The sequence below is a fragment of the Chenopodium quinoa genome, unplaced genomic scaffold (assembly GCF_001683475.1).
Source record: "Chenopodium quinoa cultivar QQ74 unplaced genomic scaffold, ASM168347v1, whole genome shotgun sequence".
Taxonomy (NCBI): Eukaryota; Viridiplantae; Streptophyta; class Magnoliopsida; order Caryophyllales; family Amaranthaceae; genus Chenopodium; species Chenopodium quinoa.
In genome coordinates, this window is record NW_018743977.1 from 955,388 (window position 1) to 971,165 (window position 15,778).

At 33.1% G+C, this 15,778-nt stretch overlaps 2 protein-coding genes across 2 annotated transcripts; both read left to right on the forward strand.

Moving 5' to 3' along the window:
• The first annotated feature begins 187 nt into the window (after nt 1-187).
• On the forward strand, nt 188-4,792 carry LOC110689684 (alcohol dehydrogenase class-3). The gene is made up of 9 exons (XM_021866463.1): nt 188-337; nt 432-568; nt 1,439-1,485; nt 1,572-1,897; nt 2,594-2,676; nt 2,772-2,847; nt 3,898-4,055; nt 4,156-4,317; nt 4,406-4,792. The coding sequence occupies exons 1-9, from the start codon at nt 301-303 to the stop codon at nt 4,520-4,522; spliced, it is 1,143 nt and encodes a 380-aa protein (XP_021722155.1). The 5' UTR covers nt 188-300; the 3' UTR covers nt 4,523-4,792.
• A 1,095-nt stretch (nt 4,793-5,887) lies between these two features.
• Nucleotides 5,888-8,633, forward strand: LOC110689685 (cystinosin homolog). Its single transcript, XM_021866464.1, has 8 exons — nt 5,888-6,256; nt 6,371-6,503; nt 7,214-7,303; nt 7,387-7,511; nt 7,628-7,670; nt 7,858-7,975; nt 8,080-8,129; nt 8,332-8,633. The coding sequence occupies exons 1-8, from the start codon at nt 6,138-6,140 to the stop codon at nt 8,440-8,442; spliced, it is 789 nt and encodes a 262-aa protein (XP_021722156.1). The 5' UTR covers nt 5,888-6,137; the 3' UTR covers nt 8,443-8,633.
• Nucleotides 8,634-15,778: the final 7,145 nt, after the last annotated feature.

Here is a 15,778-nt window from a genome sequence, read left to right on the forward strand (position 1 = left end):
GTTAAAATAAATGAATTAAAAGTAAAAATATTAAATTAAAATAAACTTTAATTTTAGGAAAATATATTAAATGGTTATATGAGGTCGTTGATTTGGATTTAAGGAAAATCCATTTAAAAATGACCATTAACCTTAAAAATTCAGCTTTATAGTGCTCACTACTTACTGGTCACTACTCCCACAGTCCCACAGGCCAGAGTCCCACGTTATTTATATACTCTACGTTTCTCACGACTCTCAATTTTATTTTCACCACACAAACACAAACACAAACACAAAAACTCAATCAACTCTTCATTAATGGCGGGAACTCAAGGCAAAGTCATCACATGCAAAGGTATTTTCTCTTTCTTCTCCTCCTTGTATTCCTGCACAATTCATACATTTCAATGGCTGAAAATGGTGTTGATCTCTGTGAATCAATTGTTCAGCGGCGGTGGCCTGGGAACCCAACAAGCCTCTCTCAATTGAAGATGTCGAGGTTGCGCCACCGCAAGCCGGCGAAGTTCGAATCAAAATTCTCTTCACTGCTCTTTGTCACACCGATGCTTACACTTGGAGTGGCAAGGTCTATTTTCTTCTCCTTAGTCGATTTTAATCATCCATCAATTTAGGGCTTTTGTTGTTGAATTTATTATGATTATGAACTTATTGATTATGCTGACGGATTTGGATTTCCCCAATTGAATATTGCATGGTTGGTAATAAATTTTTTAGGGTATTTTTTAATTATTTCAAAATTGGCGATGTTGGTTTGAAAAGTCTTGGCTTTTGATTTGAATATTCGAAACCTTTGTCCAATATGCTGCCTTCCCTGAATTGTAATGTACCGCGATTCGCGATGTATATTTTGACCTCTGTAAACCCTGTTGTTGTGGTTGCTAATTTTGCTTTAAAGTGGAAGAGTAGATCAAAGTAGGAACTATGTTACTCAAACTTGGGGTCAAAAATTAATCGTAAGGTGGATTAATAGAATAACTTATGGCTGTTTTTATGGAGTTTTTCCCTCCATTTTTCTACTCCCTTTGTCGTAGTACTTTGTCACTTAAGACTTAAGTGGAATGTACTTGAAACCCAACTAATAGGGGATATCATTTGATGCATGCAATTAGATGTCAATGTATTTTGGAAAAAACTTAGATTATATTCATGGAATTGGTGGCTCAATGCAACCAAATGTTTTGAAAGTATAAGATATATGGGCATCAACTTGTTGACATTTTACGATTTAGGACATTTAGTAACTTATGAGGGTCTTCTATGAAATGTCTGATAGCTAATTTTATTCATGGATTTTTGAGGGTTGGGCTCTGGTAATTTGGGCTGGATAGTTATGGTTTTCACTATTGAAGAGTCCTGCGTTTGCAGTGCATAGAACTTAATTTGTAATAATATGGTCTTTGGTAATTGTTACCTAAATAAACTTATGGTGTCACAGGATCCTGAAGGTCTCTTCCCATGTATCCTTGGTCATGAAGCTGCAGGGTATGTGCTTCTATGAATTTGTGGATTTTTCATCGATCTTTTTATAGTCGTCTTGATCCAAGTTCGTCTAAATTTAATTGATGCAGAATTGTGGAGAGTGTTGGTGAAGGTGTTACAGAAGTGCAACCTGGAGACCATGTTATTCCATGCTACCAAGCTGAGTGCAGAGAGTGCAAATTCTGCAAGTCAGGGAAGACGAACCTCTGTGGAAAAATTAGGACAGCTACTGGAGCTGGAGTTATGATGAATGACCGTCAGAGTCGTTTTTCTGTCAAGGGGAAACCTATTTACCACTTCATGGGAACCTCAACATTTTCTCAATACACTGTGGTACATGATGTTAGTGTTGCAAAAATTGATCCACAAGCTCCTTTGGACAAAGTCTGCCTTCTTGGTTGTGGTGTATCTACTGGTAAGATGCTTTTTGCTTGTTACTATTCACTAGCATTACATGCTCTTCTTGTTACATCTCTAATTTGATCTGTTGGTTAATGAGAGTTAGCCTTTTTTGTATCCCTTGACTTCTGTTACATATATCTCTGTCACTATATAAAATACAAATAACATGTTAACGTACTGTCTCAGATTAGTTCAGAATTTAGAAGACAAAGTGTGTTAATTGTAATTGTGATTATGATTTACAAGTATTCCATAATATTCCTGACTGAATTTAGAAGACATTTCTTGTTAATGCAAGATTGTCCGAGTTTTACTTGGTATTAGCAATCTAGCCAAATCCTAGCCTTCATTTGACTGAAAATCATTTAATTCTACTTTTTGTTAAGGGATTCTGTTATTTGTTATGATTTAGGCTAGCTTTACCATTTGGCTATTTAATCCATTAGTTTTTCTATTCGCTAGGGATTGTTGCATTTAGGAACAAGGAGCCAACAAAGAGGCTTTGATGCTTATCTATATGGACTTTTCAGGACTTTATGCTGAGAATACTTGGTTATTACCTTTTTTTTGCTCCTCTCTCTTCTTGTAGTGCTTGCTTCTATCTTTGTCATTGATACATCAAATATCTCTCCTCCTCTCCTCTCTTCCCCAGACTAGGGTCCATATTAGAGGGGAAGCATCCTTTTTAATAAATTCGATATTTCTGCAGGTCTTGGGGCTGTCTGGAACACTGCAAAGGTAGAGCCAGGATCCAATGTTGCTATTTTTGGTCTTGGAACTGTGGGCCTTGCTGTAAGTTTCCAGTGAACCTCTTTATGTTAATTCGAGTGAGTTTTGCTCTCTTCTAACTGATTAATTGATGATCTAACTGGATAATGCATCAACAGGTTGCAGAGGGTGCTAAGGCTGCAGGTGCTTCACGGATCATCGGTATAGATATTGATCCCAAGAAGTTTGATGTAGGTATTGTCTTCATTCTTTAGTCCAGATTGTCAATATCTCATCCATTTTATTTGCCTGGCATTGTTAATGCCTATTGCATATCTAGTGCCGCCCCTGTGGGATTCCTTTCTGGAATAGGGGTAAATGATTACATTCTTGAATGAAATGATCTAATATCATTTGATTGCTGCATTGTGTTGTCTACATTCCTAAGTTTCTTCTACACAAATTATGGACGTGCCACTTGTCCCATTATAGCCTTCTAAATTCCATTCCATAGAGGAAGGTCAAATGTTTTATAAATCCATTCCAATACTTTCAATCTTTCAATAATCTTATGATGCATGTACTGAACTACTGATCTGAGTTCTGTCTGTCTGTCGGCTGGTAGCCTGGTACTTTATGTCTGTTTCATGAAGTATCCTAGTTCTTTCAGAAGTTTTTGCTGGTTCTTTTGTCTTTTTAAGACACCTTTTCTACTACACTTGAAGCAAATGTGGGTACGGTATTTTAATTTTTGGATGATGTTGTAAATAGCTAGTGTACAAAAAAATTTGCTACTCTCCTGGAATTTGTTGTTCCGATGCTAATTTGACATTCTATTGTTTAGTGTGGACTTTAGCTTTAACTCTTAAGGTATACTTAGCAGGTGTTTAGCCTGTTCCTACTTCTAAGTTAAAGGAAAATTTAGAAGAGTATGATGTTGAATTGATTTTTGTGCAGAGTATATGCAATTTTTCCAGTAATTTGCTTTCTTTATAATTTTTGCCGGTTGGTGAAATCGTGCTAATTTATATTTCCAGAAAGAATTTTAGCAGTATCTGCGATGTTCTTAAACTTCTTATTTTCCTTGTGATGGATAGCTTTTTTGCACATTCTAGTTTTGTACATTGACCTTTTTGCGCAGACCCGTGGTACCGAACTTGAATGTTTTATATGGCATTTAAAATTCCGTAGTGCAGATTTATTTTGCAACCTTTTTACTCGGGGTTAAGAATTATTGAGCTCATCTTTTAGATAAGACTAACTCAAATTTTTTTTTTTTTTTTTTTCCCAAATTCAATGTTGCAGCTAAGAATTTTGGAGTTACAGAGTTTGTGAATCCAAAGGATTATGACAAACCTATACAACAAGTGATTGTGGATCAAACTGATGGAGGAGTTGACTACAGCTTTGAGTGCATCGGAAATGTTTCAGTGATGAGGGCTGCCTTGGAGTGTTGTCATAAAGTAAGTTTGCAGCTAGATTGCGTCTTATCTTTTTATGCCATCTACTCACAGGTATATAGATTGAAGATTTCACTCATTTGCTTGGGCAAAATCTATGCAGGGGTGGGGAACATCAGTCATTGTGGGTGTTGCAGCCTCTGGTCAGGAGATTTCTACTCGTCCTTTCCAACTGGTGACTGGTCGTGTTTGGAAGGGGACAGCCTTTGGTGGTTTTAAGAGCCGATCTCAAGTACCTTGGCTTGTAGAGAAGTATCTAAAGAAGGTGAGTAAATAAATTTAACCAATTACTTGATATTTTTACAAACCAATGTGAGACTTCTCAATATCTGTTCACCTTTGCATTTTTGCAGGAGATCAAGGTTGATGAGTACATAACTCATAGCTTGAACCTCACAGATATCAACAAGGCTTTTGATCTCATGCACGAAGGTGGTTGTCTCCGATGTGTGTTGGCAGCTCATGAATAAATCGACTGTTGAATCACTTATATGTGGCATGGCTATGATTTTCTATGATGTCTACCCTAGCTGTCGTATGTTTTTCTCAGTGATGTAAGAGATGAAACAGGGGAAAAACGATACATGTTGAACCCTTTCGAGTTTTGAGGTATCTTTGCATCCTTTCTAAACCGAATTTTCAGCACCTGATCATCAAGTACTAAATATAAAGCAAGTTTGCATTGTTCAGAACAATATATGCCAATTTATGCAATTAAATGTTTTGACCTTTTGACAGCATCTGTAACATATTTCACCCTTGATTCATGTGCTGATACCCTCATTCCAGAATTAGTCATCACATCATCCCATTTGCTAATAAATATAATTAAAGGTTTACTTCGTAATACGATTTTATGAATATTACAAAAGATTATGGACCCATTGTTTTGCTAGCTGAACAATCGAACATGCCGATGTCCTGTAACTAGTACTGTGTAATGATCATTACGCGATTGACTTGGTAGTTGACTTGACTGATCAAACAAGTAATAATCAATCAATTACAAGTAACAAAATTCATTACGTCTAGCATCAAAGTTGTAGTGCATCTGCCAAAATTTGTTAATTGTTTGAGCAAGTTTTTCCACTTGTTTTTCTGTTTGTGACCAACTTTTTCTAAAATATGGCCAATCACATACCGTGTAGGCCTGATTAGTACCGATACGGGCATCAAATGATGGCGAAATTTGACCCTATCCAAATTGGCTCTAGTAGTATAAGAAAGTAATTAGAAAATTGACACTAAAGTTTAGTTAAATTAAATTATGGAAATTCAATTTATTATCAAACGAATCTTGATCGGTTTAAGAATAATAAAATATCATGAAATTTAATTCAAGTAAAATAAGTGGACAAAATATATACACCATATTAAAGTATTAATTATAAATTAAAGATAAAAATGTTTTTCCACATAAAATCCATACGATATAGTATATCCATTATGGTTTTTCAAAAAAAAAAAAAAAAAAAAAAGTATATCCATTATGTAAAAGAATAAAGGATTTTTATTTTTTTGGGTAATGTAATTGCAAACAAATACAAAATACATTGACATAATCTTACATTAGATTAAACTTTTATGATCAGATAATATTCCTTCAGCATAAAATTTTAAATTTTTATTAACTTATTGACTCGTGTGTGAACAACTAACTTTGTGATATCAACCAATTATGAAAGTGTCCTTTATGTGATTAGTTATTACTTCTAGAGTTTCTCCTAATTCGAATTGAAGTCGAATTAGGTTAATTCAGACCAATCTTGTCCAATAGTTCTTGACAACATTAAAGAAAAAAAATAGGTAAATAAATATCTTAACATATGACGGTTGCATATGACCATATTACCGTCTGAGTGCATTACATATTTCTGTTATAATCACGGATCATAATTGTAACAAACAGCATCTATCTTTATATAAATAAACATTGCCCTCATTGAAACCTTTTTCCAACACCCCCTATTTCTTGTTTTTTGGTGACCTCGCATTTATTGTACCTCAATAATTATACACATATATAAATTCTATTCTATTCAACATAATAACCAAAGAACCTTACTTTTTTGAAAAAATAAAAAGATGGGAGGGTGGCACTCTTTGCAACTTAAAGTTTTGTATGAAGTTCTAGGATGGGTTGCATTTGTTGCTTGGTCTATTAGTTTTTATCCTCAAGTTATCTTGAATTTTCGACGAAAAAGGTTTGTTTTTTATTTTCAAGATCTTTATTTGTATGTTATATTTGAGCTTTAAGAATACTCTATCGGTCTCTAAAAGTTCCTTTTGATGTTTTTGTATGAATGTTAATTTGGCAGTGTGGTGGGACTAAATTTCGACTTTGTGATATTAAACTTGACGAAACACTCATCGTATTTGATATACAATGCGGTGCTCTTCTTTAGCGCGGCTGTTCAGGCTCAATATCGTCACAAGTACGGGTCTAACCAGGTTTGTATATATTCATGTTCCCTCTTTTTCTTCCCTTCTCGCGTTTTTTCTTGTTCGCGGGGTTATTGCATGTTCTTGAACCAACACTCGTAACTCTAGCTGCACAATAAACATAAAGACTGCTAGATCTATCAATTTATTTCTCCATTAGTATGTCCTATTAATACAACTCATTGTAAATAAATTTATCTAACCTTTTAAAATATATCCTATTATAATTACATATACCGTAAATATAAATTCTAATATCAATATTCTATGATAACCATAGTTCTACAAAAGATTCATGCTAGTCCGAGAAAACATTAAACTCTTTTTTTTTTCTTTTTTTTTTATCGTCACTATCTTTAATTTTCACTGTTTTTCAAGTCATCTTAGGCCACTCACTTTAGCCCTCCTCTAGCATTAATTTAAGCCCTGTTTTAGAATTCTTCTTACAAGTGGAGAGTAAATTTAGTCATAGACTTGCAATTTTAGATATGCCATTTTTATAGGTACTAGGTAGTTGCATTCTTGTGTAAGACGGGCGTACAATTGGCATTTTGTAAGTTGTCACGATTTATATCATGTATAGATAACCTTGACGGGTTGGGTCATGACACTCATGAGGGGACCTAAAGTGGAATCGATAAGAGTTGACTTTTGTCGCGGTCTTATTGTATACACCCATATTATGTAATAATGTGAACCTATGTTAATATTGTATACAGATGATACCAGTTGCTGCAAATGATGTTGCATTCTCTTCACATGCAGTCCTCTTGACTGCATTTACCCTCTTTCAGATTTTCATCTATGAGGTAAATGACCGAAAAATTAACTGTGATTTTTTATCTACCCTTAAATCAAATTACTGGTGGTATAACATTTGGTTTACATGCAGAGGAAGAATCAGAGATTTTCAAAAATTGCAATTGGGATTGTCTGCATTATATGGTTGTCTGCCGCGGTTTGTGTATTTGTAGGCATTCACAGACATTCATGGCTCTGGTTGATCAATGTTTTCAAGTAAGATGACAAGCTACTATGTTTTCATTTGTTTATAACTTGATTTTTTCAACTTGTACATTTGTTTATTTTCCTTTAATGGTGTTATAACATGTACACATTCTATTATTTTGCAGCACTATTCAGGTTACTATGACAGTCATCAAATACGTGCCACAGGTCAGTATTTATGTACTTCTTTCGCAATTAATCATGATGTCGCCTTAATCCTTTCTTGGTTTTATGGTTTATCAACTTACTAATGACTTGTGATATTGTTAGACTCTGTCTTGTACAATATTAATATAATTCTAATCAAATTTCAGTTTAGTGAAGATTGATGTTAATATCAATCAATTATATGCAGGCTGTCATGAACTTTCGACTAAAAAGCACTGATGGTTTCAGCATTGGAAATATTTTACTTGATTTGCTGGGAGGTGTGACAAATTATGGTCAAATGGCTATGCAATCTATTGATCAGAGTAAGTCATGGAGTGTTTTGGTTTCGCGCCATGTACTGTCATTAGTCCTGATTGTTAAATCTCTGTGGATTCGTATTAACGTTTAGTATGATCTTTTCTTGCAGAATCATGGGTCAATTTCTATGGAAATATAGGAAAAACTCTACTATCTTTGGTATGATCTGTTCTTTTATTTTATTCTCAATTTCACTACACCTTGATTTACAACCCACATAATTATTCTGATTCATTAAACTCGAATTCAGCATACAATCATTATTATCAACAATTTTCAACATATAAGCAGCTAAGTTAGTAAGAATTTGTGTGCGTTTTATCTTCAACTCTTTGTACCTAACTGTTTTGTGACTGCACAGGTTTCGATCTTCTTCGACATTCTATTCATCATTCAACATTATGTACTCTACCCAGCAAGTAAAAAGAAGGAGAAGCTCCCTATTCAAGCCCCAAGTTCAGAAAGAAGCTAAGCTAATTGTCATTATTTATCAAGTATACTTTAGCATTCAAACAAACTAAAGCAGACCTTTGTTTTAAGAGATTAGAGAAACAGTGCAGCTTTTGTTGTAAAGAATAACTATATATATTTATATATATATATATAACAATATATACTGTGAAATTTGCATAATTTGATGAATGATTTATCCGTGATTAGCGATATAAATTCAAGTGTTATGAGTGTTAAGACAAACACATTAGCTGGATCGGAGGTCATACATCGACTAATTGTCTAATTGTAATCCATATAAACGGTTGTAATTTTAATGAATCGAGGTTGTATGTTGTGCTATAAATAATGAAATTCATCCTATACACGTGTCATTAACAATTTAACACCCTATCTAAATAAAAAAATATAATAAAAAAAAAACCCAACTAAAATCACAAATATTAACAAATCCAATATAATATGCTTCAATCCAGCCCCTAATCGAATAACTTTTTATAGAGGATTCGAACCCCCACCACTGAGAGAGGGGGGGGGGGGTTGAGGGATGGAATCTCCTATGTCCTCTTATTATATTATTATTATTACATATAACCTTGTATATATATGTAATTTAGACTATTATCGGCCATTATTAGGGTCCAAAAATCCGAGTTGAATGATTGAAATAAGATTTTGGAAAGATAATTAATTTTTATGATAATTAAAGTTAAATAAGAAGAAGCATACTGGAACTATCTCATTTTTTAAAACAAGTTGGTAACTCTTTCCCTTTATGAAAAGTAAGGCGAAGTTAAGGAAAGTATGATATTATTATCAATGAAGATCAAGGAGTGGAGGGAATGAGGAATGGTCAATCTCTTCATCTTCCCTCGAGTGACGGGGTTCAATTCTCACCCCTAACCTAAAATAGGAGATTAGGAGGGCACCCATATGACACGGAAAATTTCATATGAAGTGAAATTTTGAGCTTTTTTTTTTTTTTTTTTTTTTTAATATTTATTTTGAAAGTAAAGCATGATTCTATTTATTTATTTATTTTTTATGATGTGATTGTAGCTACTACTTTATGAAATGGTTAACTGCAATGTGATTGTGTGATTAGCTTATTTTAAGCATTATTTCTTGCTTTGTTCAAATAAAAAAAAAAAGCATTATTTCTTGCTTATTGATTATTTTGTGATTTAATTTTGTTATTTGATATGGGAGCATTAAACTCATTAATTTTGGAAACCTTAGATAAGCAAGAAGTTTATTAATTCTTTCATAGATTGAAAATGGATGTTTTGGGAAAGTATCATGACAATATTTGCAAACTTTTTTTTTTTTTTTTTTTTTTTTTGGGGAGGAATACACTATTTGCAAACTTATCAAGAGTTGATGTATACTTTACTTTATGTCGACAAGTTGTGATATTAATAAATTTTAAGGCATAATATTTAAGAAATTTTGACTTTTAACGCCACAAAAAATACATGAAAATAGTTTTTAACACTGTAAAAAATAAAAATAAAAAGTTTATTTTAACACCACAAAAAAATGTTAAAAATTTACTTCTACCACCACTTAACAAATTCTTGGATGAAATCTGTTACACAATGTCTATGTATACTTTTGGAGCATTTACTTAATAATGTCAAACATTTTCTGAATTATGTTAAAGTTAATTTTGGAGGTTTTTTTTTTTTTTTTTAAACCAAATCATTAAGGTTATTTAAGTAATTTATCTTGAAAAGGTCCTTATAAAAGAATTTATGAAATTATTATTTTTTATTATAATTAAAGTTCATTGTCAACGTGTCCTTACAAAAATATTCATCGTCAAATAAAAGGTTAATCATTGCCCGTTGGGTACTTAGTCGCTTACTAGCTCATTTGATATAAACCCATTTTCTTCCTTTCAGAAAAAATAAAACCATCTTCTTCTTTACAAAATTACAACGTTCTTTTCAAAATTTTGAAAATTGTGCTGAAAGTTAATGATGGCGTTGGAAGAATATTTCAAGACTTATGTTGAAAAGTTTCAAATTTTAATGGGAGCGACTAACAAGAAGGAGCCATTGAATTGGGTTCCGAAAGGTGAAATAAATGTGAGTTCAGGGTCTTCAACGCTTGCTGAAATAGTGATGGTCTGGGTATTCAAAAATCACCTCCTTTCCTCATTAATCCGTATTTAAATACAGGGGCGGATCTAAGTTCAAAGCAAAGGGGTCAATTGACCCCACTTGTCTTTAACTAAAAATTATTTTTATAAAAATATTTCTAAAATGGAGAAATAATGATTTATTTAGCATTGAAATATTTAATATAAGAATAATAGTATGCTAATTTTAAGTAATGTATCAATACACATAATTATATGAGCTAATTATGTGCAATATAATATTTACGTAGTTACACATAATTTTTTATTTAATAAATAATTACACGTAATTTGTTAATGCATAAAGTTTAGGCCAAATTAGAAAATAACACCAAAAAAAAACCCTGATTTTGATAATAACACCACAAAAGAAAAAAAAGTTTTATTATAACACAACCAAAAATCCCAAAATTTTGGTTTCACCACCCATTAACGGATTTTTGGATGGAAACCGTTAGTGGGGCCCGCCATGTACACGTGTCAGTTGTTTATTGGTTTTAAAAAAAGAAAAATAGAAAAAAAAAACCTAACCGCCTAACCCAGCAAGCCACCCCACCGGCACCACTTGCCCCAGCCGCCGCCGCCGCTGGCAACTCTTAACACCCGCCGTCGACAACCCCTCTCCCCATCCCATCCCGACCTTCGGCACCGCCAGAAACACGCCGAGCCACCAACGAAATCCAGCCCTAGCCTTGAAACACGCCACCACTAACGATCCCAGCCCCAACCTTGAAATACGCCACCCATCCACCAACGAAAACCGACAACGGCCGAAAACCACGAAAACTAACAATCGAAAACCACCCGAAATCGACCATGGAAACGACCAGACCATGGGAACCCTTCACCCTCAAACGACCAAAATCGAGCATGGAAACCCAGAATGGTCGATTTCAATGGCCGATTGGGCCGTTCAAGGGTGGAGGAAAAGGGGGGTCGGGTGCGCGGTGGTCAGGTTGGGTTTTGCGGTGGTTTGATGGGCTTAGGGTGGTTTTCGGGTAGGGGGAAGGGAGGAAGTGGTGGAGTCGGCGATTATAGGGTGGTAATTGGGCTGGTTCGCCGGTTTTTGTGGGGGCAGGAGGTTCCGGCGGCTAGGGCAGGTGGTGCCGGTAGTGGGGCTGGTTGGGTTAGGGGTTAGGTTTTTTTTTTTTTTTTTTTTTAATTTATTCACTTAAACCAATAGACACTTGACAAGTGTCTGTTGTGGGCCCCACTAACGGTTCCAAAAAATCCGTTAGTGGATGGTGAAACCAAAATTTTGGGATTTTTGGTGGTGTTATAATAAAACCTTTTTTTTTTTTGGTGTTATTATTAAAATCCGAGGTTTTTTTGGGTGTTATTTTCTAATTTGGCCTAAATTTTAATATTATTTGTTTTAATTTATTTTTCATATCTTAATAACTAATTTTATTTCAACAATAATACCAGTGGATTACACAAGCTTAAGTTTATATATTATATAAATATATTAGAGTTACCGTATTAATCTATAAACATAAATAACATATATAAATTTAAGTAATGATTTACAAAACAAAATTGTACTCATAATTATTTTCATAGCAAAAAACATCGTTATTTCTCAATAAATTATATTTGTTTTGTAAGTAATTAGGAAAATGCATTTAAATGTTTTGTTAAATGATTTATATCAATAAATTATTTTATTTGATTCAAATTTAATTTTAATATTTTGAACCCACTTAAAAAATATGCTAGATTCACCACTATTTAAAGAATCTGGTAGAGTATATAGATTCTGTGGTTTCTTTGGAAGGCGTTCCGGATTTGATTCGCCGAATGTTTGCGAACGAGTTATGTCATTTCAGACAGTTGGATTCTATAAGTTTAAGCTTTTTTTCGTAAAATTTCCTCAAGAAATTTGGATTAGAGACTTCCGTAATATCCAAGAACAAGACTTTTTGGCTGCGTTTTAGTTGATTGATACAGAAAATTTAAAGGGTAATTTCTTTATTTTCTTGTTTGTTTGATTATTTTTTTTTATTTATTTTTTTAATTTTAAATTAATAGTATTGTTTTTGTTTTGGTTTAGGTACTGAAGTTGGATAGTTGTCTAATGTTCAATGACAATGTTGGAGAGATTCTTTGTAAAAAGACCTTTGAAAGTCTTACTCTGTCCTACATGGGTTGGAAGAATTTTCACTCAAGGATGAAAGGTCTTATATCTCTGAATTTGGGTAAATGTTGGATTACTAAGGATTTAATTGGGGAATTAACCGATCAATTTGGCTTAGCATTGTCTAAAATATATTTGGACTCTTGCACTTTTGAAAGTATTGATAGTCTAGTTGCATTAAGGAATTTCTCTAGTTTGACAGTATCCCTGAGTGATATTCCCAAGTTATGCGACCAAACTTTAGCATTGTTTTTGACTTCCAGTAACACCAACCTGCAGATTCTTAAGTTGAATGATTGTTGGTGAGTTTTTTTTTTTTTCTTCTTTCCTTTTTGTAGTAAGTTACTATATTAATGTTAATTTTATGTGCTAACTTACAGGGAAATTACTGATGAGGGTATTAAGCTAGTTTCAATAAAGTGTCGCAATTTAATCGAGTTTCAAGTTTCTGCATTGTGAACTTTGATTTCAGCTTTCAGTCTGCTACCTGGTAGATAATCCTTAGATTTTCCTGTTTTTTCTGAGAAAAAAACTTGTGAAAACTTGTCTAATACGTAGTCTTTGTTTGTTATAACAGCGATGAGGCCATCGCGGCCTACGTTCACTGTGCTGGCGAGAGGTTGATTAAACTTAATCTCAATACTACTTTAACAGTAGGTTATCATACTGCAAACGAATTGCAACGAACTGTGGGAATCTAAGATTCTTGGACTTGTCGTTTTGCGACAGTTTGATTAACCGAGATTTGGGTATAATTGCTGACAGATGACCTTCACTCGAGATGCTTATCTATCTAGGATGTAACCAGGTATGTTGATGCTTTGTTATTGTCTAATATTTTGATCTCATCTTGAGGCTAAAAGATTTCCATTGTCATGCAAGTTTCGGGCTTGATGTGCATATTCACACTTTTGTCTCACACTAGTTGTGCCACACATAAAGCATGTGGTACCCCAAGATATTGCAATTGCGTTTACTATTAATTCTTTTTTTTAATTACATCACTTTCCTAAAAGGAAATTTTAAATTAGTTGCATCACTTTTCATTTTAGCTAATAATTTCTCTCTATCTCTCTCCTATATGGGCCCCATTTATTTTTTTCTCTCTACCTCTACTCCAAAAATGGTGTACTTAAATACAAAAGGGTTGTTGTATTTGCAAGATTACGCAAGCTGGTTTATAGGCCATGCATCTGTCCTGTTTCCGGATTCGCAAATATGGATCCGTACACGTATATTGCCCGAGCACGATCCAACTCTTTTAAGCTCGTTTCGAGCTCCACATATTTTAAGCACAGCTCCTTAACACTATCATCAAACATCCCCTTTTTAGCTATTGCATCTTCGAACATCTCCCTCGTCTTCGCAACTCCAAATATCTCAGCAGCTTTTATAGGATCATCGTACACCTTCGCATCATCAAAATTACGAAATTTCGATTAAGTACGAAATCAATTGCAAATTATATACTCCCTTCATCCCATAATAATATAGTTCATGTTTTTCTATTTTGGAAATATAAAATGTTGTTCCTATTTTCATTTTTGGTTAGTATATAAAGACCTTTATACACTCATTTTTTTTTACTTTATTCATTGTGCTTCCTACATTACCCTTGAATTTTGCACATGCCTTGTACTATTTTCCACTTTCTCTCCCTAATTTTTGTTTATAATTGTATTTTTCACTTTTATTAATGTACTTCATCTATTTTCTCTTCCTATTTCTTAAATACTTTGACAAAACACAATCAGGAACTATTTTATGGGACAGAGGGAGTATTGAATTTATTCCACAATTACATCAACAAAGTTTAATCTCGATTGTTTAATTCCAAAATCACAGCACTTACAATTAGAAACATAGGCCAAAAGGTTTTGAAATTATTCCAGAAATTACATCAACAAATTCCAAAATCACAGCACTCTCAATTACAAACATCATAACCAAATAATTTGAAATCATAACAAAAAAATGTCATAAGATTTTAATAAATATAGAAAAATAACCAAATCAGCATCAATTAGATCATAAAATTAAACACAATCAAGTATCAAAATTAAACACTTACATTGATATCTTGGTTTTTAGGCTGTTCCATCGCTAACTTTCGTCGTCTGATTGATAGAACTATGTCGTACGCTGTTAATTGGGAGAGAGTAATGAATATTACCAACAACGTCGTTTATAATTTAACTTTAAACACTAGGGTTTGCTTGGAGAGGAGTAATTCTTACTTCGTATTATAGGAGAATCGGATTTGTAAATAAAAGGTTGGGCCTTCCGGATACAGTTAAAAAAAAAAAATTGGGGCACGAGGCGTCGAGGCAGGCAATTTACCATATGTACATATGGGTATAAAACTTAACAATTTTTTGCCATATAACGATGTAAGTATATTTTTTTTATCAACGACGACATATGAGTATATAACTTAACAGGCAGTGACATATGGGTATAACTAAACAAACGTCAAGACAATAACCTATTTTTTCATCGGAACATACGCATACACTACAAACTCTTTATTTTTCATTGCTTTCGGCTTCTTTTATTTTTAAAACCCTTTGATTGTGCAATTTTTTTTATTTTCATGCCTAATTAACCATACTTCCCTACAATCTTATGAATTAAGGGCTTTTTTAGTTCACCTTATGGTCTTGTTAGATTCATGTTAATGTGTATTTTATTAATATGTAATTTTTATAATTTTTTTCATTACATAATTAAAGATATTTAGCGATAAAAAACCGCACATAAAACGATATTCTAATCTGAACTTATTTTTTTTAGAAATAAGTACAAATAAAATGAATTAAACAAGGCTTAAGAAGAAAGAAGATTTAACAATGAAGGGAAGAAAAAAGAAAGTGAGAAGAAGACTTGGACATTGATTTAAGGGCCATGAAAGTCACAATTTTTATTTTTATTTTAAAGAAGTGCCTAAGAACACTAATTTTCATTGATTAATGATCAAAATTATACGAAATCTACTTCTTTCAAACAAAAAAAAATAATAAAAAAAATTTATAAATCTACACTAATTTTTTTTTTGGCAAAGTCACAAATTCTTGT

Bases quoted from the DNA above. Each gene is read 5' to 3' on its own strand.
- LOC110689685 (XM_021866464.1), top strand. From the start codon at position 6,138: ATGGGAGGGTGGCACTCTTTGCAACTTAAAGTTTTGTATGAAGTTCTA. The intron at 7,671-7,857 runs GTCAGTATTTAT...AATTATATGCAG, and splicing joins TCATCAAATACGTGCCACAG to GCTGTCATGAACTTTCGACT. The intron at 7,976-8,079 runs GTAAGTCATGGA...CTTTTCTTGCAG, and splicing joins TATGCAATCTATTGATCAGA to AATCATGGGTCAATTTCTAT.
- LOC110689684 (XM_021866463.1), top strand. From the start codon at position 301: ATGGCGGGAACTCAAGGCAAAGTCATCACATGCAAAG. The intron at 338-431 runs GTATTTTCTCTT...TCAATTGTTCAG, and splicing joins CAAAGTCATCACATGCAAAG to CGGCGGTGGCCTGGGAACCC. The intron at 4,318-4,405 runs GTGAGTAAATAA...GCATTTTTGCAG, and splicing joins TAGAGAAGTATCTAAAGAAG to GAGATCAAGGTTGATGAGTA.